Consider the following 8,211-nt stretch of genomic DNA (forward strand, 5'->3'; position numbering starts at 1 on the left):
CAAAGACCACAATAATTCCATTTACAACAAAAAGAAAGGTCAATATAAAAGAAATTAGCTTAAATAACCAAACCTTATCACTAGCAACTCAAGTTAAGTTTCTTGGTATAATACTTGACAAAAAGCTTAACTGGAACGCACATTTAGAATACGCTATCTCGAAATCTCATTCTTCGTTTTGGGTATGTAACAAGACTTTTGGCAAATCATGGGGATTGAAGCCGGATATGATCTCATGGATCTATACAGCAATATCGAGACCCAGATTATCCTATGCGGCTCTTGTTTGGTGGCCCAAAACTCTACAAGAAACAACACGAAAACGTCTACTTAAATTACAAAGAGTAGCATGTCTTTCAATAACAGGAGCGTCTAAATCAACTCCCTCATCTGCACTGAAGGCATTGCTGCACCTTTTGCCTCTGCCTGAGTTCGTACAGCTAGAGGCGGAAAAAGCAGCTTTGAGGTTACAACGATCTGATTCATTACAAACTTGGGAGCTTAAGGGGCACGTAAAAATATTAAATAGATTCAAAATAAATGATTTACTAACGTCCGTTCAAGACTGGATGGTAAACAAACCAAATTTCTACACAAGTTTCGAAGTTATGGATACTGATAGATCAACCTGGACACAGGGTGGCTCTACAACTAGAATAGGATCTGTATCTTTTTTTACTGATGGCTCAAGAATGAATAACAATGCTGGTGCCGGAATTTATGGCCCAGGGGTTAACATATCGATTCCAATGGGATGTGGGCCAACAGTCTTCCAAACAGAGGTCCATGCGATTTACTCTTGCGCGGAAATTTGTTTGAAGAGGATGTATAGGCACGCTAATATATGCATATTCTCAGACAGTCAAGCAGCGTTACAAGCTCTAAAAGCTCCAATGTGCAGCTCAAAACTAGTATGGGATTGTATTAATTAGAGATGTACCGAATAGTGGTATTCGCAGTTGCTTGCTAAAGCTCTACCGAGAAGGTTCGTTTTCTTCGGTCGCTCCGTGTGCGGTGGTGGATATTTTAATCGGGCACATTAGTGATTTTTCGGGAATATAATTTTTACGAGAATGTATCCGAAAGTTTTATCAAATACTGAAAGTGTGATGTGCGAGGTGAACTGATTAGTGAACAGGAAAAATTATTGTCGGAGAATGCCGAAGAAAAATTAAAATGGCGAAAGTTTACATTATACAGAAGCAGGGATCAAAACTGGGCACGTTTAGCATGGGAGTTGTAAATTTCATTGTACTTGTGAAAGCGATGAGAGGATGAGCTGGCTGGATAGCTAATATAAAAGCTGTTCTGAGAGCAAAAAATTGACATATGGACCACATACATTGATGAAGATTGCAAACGAGAATTTGGTGAGCCCGTTCCATATTTTTTATTGTTGTAATATTTTCTTCCTTAAAGACTGATTCCTGTAGCCTTTAGTATAACAATGTGGAAAAGTCAACTTAATTTATATCTAATCCAAAATGTAGCACCTTTCTCAATTGGCCTAGACACTTCTTTTTGAACTTCCTCATTTTGTTTCATCCATACATTTGTGTTCCAGCTCTTCTATTCCTACTACAACTGTTCAAAATAAACGCAGCTGCGTGCGATGATAGAAAGCGCTATTGAAAAGTGAATAGTGTTGTGTTTGTGTGCGTATTCGCTCACCTTTTTAATGAAGCGTTACTCGCGGCCTACTGTGATGTTTTTTATCCGTTTGCGTTTGTTTAATCTGCGTTGAGGCGGTTAGCATCGCCTATGTCGATGCTGATTGCGATGACCTGTACATTCGGCTTTTAAGTAATTGAATCAAACCTTGATTTTAATAACAGACGGATACGAAAAGTAACAAAAATTATCATGGTAATTTTCTCATCAATTAACTTTAGCCAATCCTGTAAATCTAAGTAATCTGTTCGCGCACACACGAAAATGGGTAGAAACGAAAATGCCCGCTGCTGAAAACATTTCGCCGCCGGGTTTATTGCGATGGGTTGTCTTCGGAATGCTGTCAGTTGTTCGGGAGTTAAGAAACATCATAAGAAAAAGAGGAGTTTCCGGCATCCCTAGATTATAAAAGGCCGATCGAGAAGTCATGTGTTTCTCTTTTTGGCACTGATACCAGCTACGTCAACCGCTCGGCGAACGCACTCTGTTTTGTTGTTTTCCTAGAAGTGATACTTTAATTGATTGTTTTGTGTAAAGTTTTGTAATGTTAATTAAGTAGATAGGCTGTAAATAAATTAAGAAATAAAGTTAAGTGGTTAAAAGTAGTTAAAAGAACTGTATAAAGTGAGTGAGAAATAAAAACAAAGGATACTTACCAAGGAAACAATCTCGACCGCTTCATCACCTGAAAGAAAGAAGATAGAAGAAGAAGGAAAACTTACCTGCTACCGATTCAAGGAATATTTTACCTGCTGCCTTTAAAAGTAAAATCCATCCGGACATTATCATCCTGCCGATCCTGCTGAAAGGTACTTCCATTTGGTCCTTCGAACCGGATGCCCGTCGAACTCCGAGCATCCGGAACCTATACACGATTTACGGAAGTCATCAACAACACCTCCACGTTGCCGGATTTGGATTCGTTCCTGCTGTAATAAAAATACAAGGCAATCTAATTGCCTCTAAAAGGTAATTATAATTCCATTAAACCTATAAGAGTGTCGTTTGTGCTTCGCTGGTTTTCGATTTCCAGACCTTCCGGCGTTGGAAATGGCTTCAGAGCGACGTATTAAGTCTCTGAAATTGAGGATTCGCAGCCTAGAGACTTCTTTCAACCTCATCAAGGTTTTCGTCGACAACTACGACGAAGACACTCAATCAGTTGAAGTCCCCGTGCGGCTAGAGAATCTTGGTGTTCTCTGGGCAGACTACTCCAAGACCCAAGCTGAGCTGGAAGCTTCCGATGTCGACGACATGGCAATCGTCGAGCAGCAATTCAAGCAGCGATCACATTTCGAGACAGAATACTACAGAGTGAAGGGATTCTTGCTGGCCGTAAATAAACATGCTTCGACTCCGTATTCTCATCCTGTTCAGTCCCATGCGCACTTCCCTGCTTCCTCCCAGATCCGGCTACCCGACGTGAAGCTCCCCGTGTTCAACGGGTCGTTAGAGCAATGGTTAAACTTCCACGATCTTTTCGTTTCTTTGGTGCACTCATCAAGTGATTTATCTAACATCCAAAAGTTTTATTATTTGAGATCGTCGTTGAGTGGAGATGCCCTTAAGTTAATCCAAACTATTGCAATCAGTGCCAATAACTATCCCGTCGCCTGGAATCTTCTCATTGAGCATTTTCAAAATCCGTTACGTTTAAAACAAACTTATGTTGACTCGTTGTTCGAATTTTCGCAACTTAAGAAAGAATCAGCTTCAGATCTTCATTCGTTGGTCGAAAGGTTTGAAGCTAACGTTAGAATCCTAAGGCAGCTTGGAGAAAGAACTGAATATTGGGACATTTTGCTCATACGAATGCTGAGTATCCGCCTTGATTCAACAACTCGTCGAGATTGGGAAGAGTTTGCGTCTGCAAAAGAGTCAACTACATTCCAAGATCTGGTAGGCTTTCTTCAACGACGAGTTACGGTTCTGCAGTGTATGAGCAATGGCCAGCAAGAGCATTCAGCAACGACTTCAGCGAAAAAATCGACTTCTCGTCCTCCACTCGTTAGCCACGGAGCAACTCAGTTCAACTATCGGCAGTGTTTCGCTTGCTCCGACCATCACCCTTTGTATCAGTGTCCAGTTTTCTCAAAATTGACCTCCGAAGACAAAGAAAAACTTGTGCGCCGCCAACAGCTTTGCCGAAATTGTCTACGGAAGGGTCATGTGGTTCGGAACTGTTCGTCGAAGAACACCTGCCGGAAATGCCGAGGACGACACCATAGCCAGCTGTGCAGCGACGATCGCACTCATCAGGAGCGCCTCAACCAGCGAGTCGAAGCAAGCGCAACAACGGAGACCAATGCGGCAAGCGAAGCAGCTTCACCATCACTATCAGCCGCGATTCACAATCCAGGGACTGGTCGTCTTTCTAACAGGGTGATTCTCGCAACAGCAGTGGTCACTTTGGTCGACGATCACGGCAACTCGCACGTAGCAAGGGCACTGCTGGACTCAGGAAGCGAGTGCAGCTTCATTACTGAGTCATTTTCTCAACGGCTTCGGATTCATCGGCAAAAGGTTCATCTCTCGATCTCCGGAATTGGTCAATCGTCTACACATGCCCGTCTGAAGCTCCGCACCACAGTACGCTCACGCACCACCCGGTTTTCCACCATCGTCGAATTGCTTGTGCTTCCGAAACTCACCCTAAATCTACCGTCGACAACCATGGACGTTTCGAGCTGGAGTTTTCCGGAGGGAATTCAGCTAGCAGATCCAGCTTTCTACCAGTCTAATCCCATCGACGTGGTTCTGGGTGCTGAAATATTCTTCGACGTTTTCAAACCATCAGGCAGAATATCACTTGGAGATGGGCTTCCGATGCTGGTGAATTCGGTCTTTGGCTGGGTGGTCTCTGGGAAGGTTATGCAGTCCAATCACCTCAAGACGATTTCCTGCAACGTCGCTACAGTGGCGGACATCCAACGATTCATGCAACGGTTTTGGGCGATCGAGGAGGAAAGCGCCGTTCCTAGTCTCTCGGTAGAAGAAGCGGCGTGCGAGGAGCATTTTCGTCGTACAGTTCAACGTACACCAGATGGCCGATATATTGTGCGATTGCCGTTGAAGGAAGCGGCAGACAACATAGGCGACAACTGCAACACTGCGCGACGTCGTTTTCACATGATCGAATCTCGCCTTCAACGCAACAAGGAGCTGCAGATTCAGTATCGGGACTTCATGGCAGAATACGAAACCCTTGGCCACATGCATCGAGTGGCGGACACAGCTGGATCCGATTCTTCCCGGTACTACTTACCCCATCATCCTGTGATTCGAGAAATGAGCTCCACAACCAAGGTCCGAGTTGTTTTCGACGCATCGTGTAAATCTGCAACCGGAAAATCTCTGAACGATGTGCTTATGGTAGGCGCAGTAATTCAAGACGATCTGAGAGCCATCATATTGAGGTCCAGGCTCCACCAGGTCATGCTCATCGCTGACATTAAGCAGATGTATCGTCAAGTGCTGGTCGACGATAGAGACACTCCACTGCAGCGGATTTTTTGGCGGAATTCCCCCGAGGAACCTCTACAGACCTTCGAGCTAAAAACGGTCACCTACGGCACGGCCAGCGCACCGTTTCTCGCTACCAGGGTACTTCAGCAGTTAGCCGATGACGAAAACCAGAACTTTCCCGAAGCAGCCAAGATTCTGAGGCGCGATGTGTACGTCGACGATCTGTTCACCGAAGGCAGCTCACCAGAGGAAGTATCAGAACTACGAACTCAGCTTGATCATCTTTGCAGAAGGGGCGGACTTGAGTTCCGCAAATTCGCCTCAAACGTAGAATCGGTTCTCGACGGCGTTTCTCCCGAAAGGCGTGCCATTCAATCTTCGGTCGAGCTCGCATCAGACCAGTGCATCAAAACCCTGGGCCTACACTGGGAACCAACAGCCGACAACTTACGGTTCCACATCCAACTCCCCAAGCAACCACCAGACACCCTTATGACGAAACGAATCGCTCTGTCACAAATCGCACAACTTTTCGATCCGTTAGGCCTGGTTGGACCAGTCATCGTAACCGCTAAGATATTTATGCAGACGCTGTGGAGCCTTACATCCGAAGACGACACACCTTGGGGCTGGGATCAACCGCTACCAGATTCTCTCGCCACTTACTGGATCAAATACTACTCGCAGTTGCCTCTGCTTGAGCAACTCAGAATCCCTCGATGTGTTGTTTTGCCCGATCCATGTAACATTCAGCTTCACCTCTTTTCGGACGCATCGGAACAAGCATATGGCGCCTGTGCATATCTTCGATCGACCGACGCTTCCGGGAATGTTCTGGTAACTTTGTTGACAGCCAAATCTAAAGTTTCACCGTTAAAAAGGCGCAGCATTCCTCGACTCGAGCTCTGCGGAGCACTAGAAGCGGCTCAACTGTACCAAAAGGTCTGCTCCGCCTTCAGATCAAGGTTCACGACATTCTTCTGGGTCGACTCTACTACCGTTCTTGCCTGGCTTAAGTCTAGCCCATCTGTTTGGACTACATTTGTGGCTAACAGAGTATCCAAAATTCAGCTAGCCACGGTGGACACTTCCTGGAACCATGTTGCAGGGCAACAGAACCCTGCAGACCACATCTCTAGAGGCATAGAGGCAGGAACAATTCTTTCGTGCGACCTTTGGTGGAAAGGGCCTCGATGGCTTCAATCTGAACCATCGTTTTGGCCTGTTAATCAGCATGACCAATCGTTTGAGACGCAGCTTGAATCTCGATCTTCCCCGATTAAACTTCTGGCAACAACAGCAGACCCTTCCTTCGTTGATCTTTTCGTCGAACGCTTTTCCTCCTTCCAACACATGCTCCGTGTAGCGGCATTCTGTTTACGGATCTCCATGAACCGCAAACAACCGAAGCTCACCACCATTCTTGCACCGACCGAAATCCAAAATGCTGAATTTTCCCTAATACGATTAGTCCAGCTCCAAGAATTCGCCAGTGAAATCAGCGCGCTTCGAGACTCGAAACCCATCCACACCAAATCACGGCTCCGATGGTTCTCTCCATTCCTCGACCCTCACGGGGTAATGCGTGTGGGAGGCAGGCTTGATAAAGCACCACTAACCTACGACAGCAAGCACCAAATTCTGCTCCCATATCATCATCGTTTTTCGGCGTTACTCGTACAATGCTACCACGAACGCAATCTGCATGCTTCACCGCAACTACTGGTCGGACTTCTTCGCCTACGATACTGGATCATAGGGGCCAGGAATCTGGCCAAAAACATCGTACACCGCTGCACCATTTGCTTCCGAGCTCGCCCTAAATTGGTGGAACAATTTATGGCTGAGCTGCCCAAGGAACGGATCACAGCCACTCGTCCATTCACGGTAACGGGGGTTGATTATTGGGGCCCAATCCTGCTGAAGCATCCGCATCGGCGAGCCTCCCCAACAAAGGCATTTGTTGCAGTCTTTGTCTGCTTTTGCACTAAAGCTGTACATATCGAACTGGTGTTCGACTTGACAACAGCAAAGTTCATTCAGGCCTTGCGACGATTCGTATCTCGTCGAGGCCCACCTTCCGACATCTTCTCTGATAATGGCCGAAACTTTCTCGGAGCCAAGAATGAACTAAAGCGACTTATTCGCCAGCCAGATTATTCGCGCAATGTTGACCAGGAATGCTCAGTCTGCAACATCAGATGGCACTTTAATCCGCCTAGAGCATCCCATTTTGGTGGACTATGGGAATCTGCCATTCATTCTGCTCAGAAACATTTCATCCGCATTGTCCGAGACCGACCACTTTATTACGACGACATGCAGACTCTTTTATGTCAAATAGAAGGTTGCCTTAACTCTCGTCCTCTGGTTCCCCTGAGTGACGATCCAACGGATTATGAGCCATTAACACCCGGGCATTTTCTTGTCGGCTCTGCATTAAAAGCTGTTCCGGATGACGAGCTCAGTGAGATTCCGTTCAACTGCTTAAAAAATTGGCAACAAATCCAAAAACTGCTTCAGGATCTCTGGCGGAGGTGGCATCTAGAATACATAAATACGTTACAACCAAGAAGCAAATGGGTGCACTCACCTGTTTCCATCAAGGAAAACCAGCTTGTCCTGTTGAAGGAAGATAACACTCCACCGATGCGTTGGCCGACGGCAAGAATAATCCAGACCCATCCTGGCAGCGACGGAATAGTCAGAGTGGTCACTCTGAGGACAGCGAAAGGATCCTGTACGCGACCGGTGTCTAAAATCTGCCTGCTGCCGATTGCACCATCGTTGGAGGAATCAATTGCACCATCCAGCGCTGAGCAATCAACACCAGACGAGATTCGTGCTTGAAGGAGCTTTAAATTTCGGATCCAGTTTAAAAATAATATCCAAGGCACTTATTGACTTGGATCAGGTGAGTTCCTGTCCAAGCCTTTATTCTTTCCCAACTTCGCTACTGGGTCAACTATTTTCAGCACTTCCGTACTTCACCTTTCGGATTGAGCACAACACCACGAAAACACAACAGCATGCAACAGTCTTCAGTCCAATCGCGATGCAGATCCCGTTCTAAAT

General features: G+C 45.9%; 1 protein-coding gene across 1 annotated transcript; it reads left to right on the forward strand.

The window, feature by feature from the left end:
• Nucleotides 1–2,721: 2,721 nt before the first annotated feature.
• On the forward strand, nt 2,722–7,986 carry LOC129752348 (uncharacterized). Its single transcript, XM_055748137.1, has one exon. It carries the CDS (start codon nt 2,722–2,724, stop codon nt 7,984–7,986), a length of 5,265 nt encoding a protein of 1,754 aa, XP_055604112.1.
• Nucleotides 7,987–8,211: the final 225 nt, after the last annotated feature.

The sequence above is a fragment of the Uranotaenia lowii genome, chromosome 3, assembly GCF_029784155.1.
Source record: "Uranotaenia lowii strain MFRU-FL chromosome 3, ASM2978415v1, whole genome shotgun sequence".
Taxonomy (NCBI): domain Eukaryota; kingdom Metazoa; phylum Arthropoda; class Insecta; order Diptera; family Culicidae; genus Uranotaenia; species Uranotaenia lowii.

Excerpts from the sequence above, each read along its gene's own strand:
- LOC129752348 (XM_055748137.1), top strand. The coding sequence starts at position 2,722 with ATGGCTTCAGAGCGACGTATTAAGTCTCTGAAATTGAGGATTCGCAGC.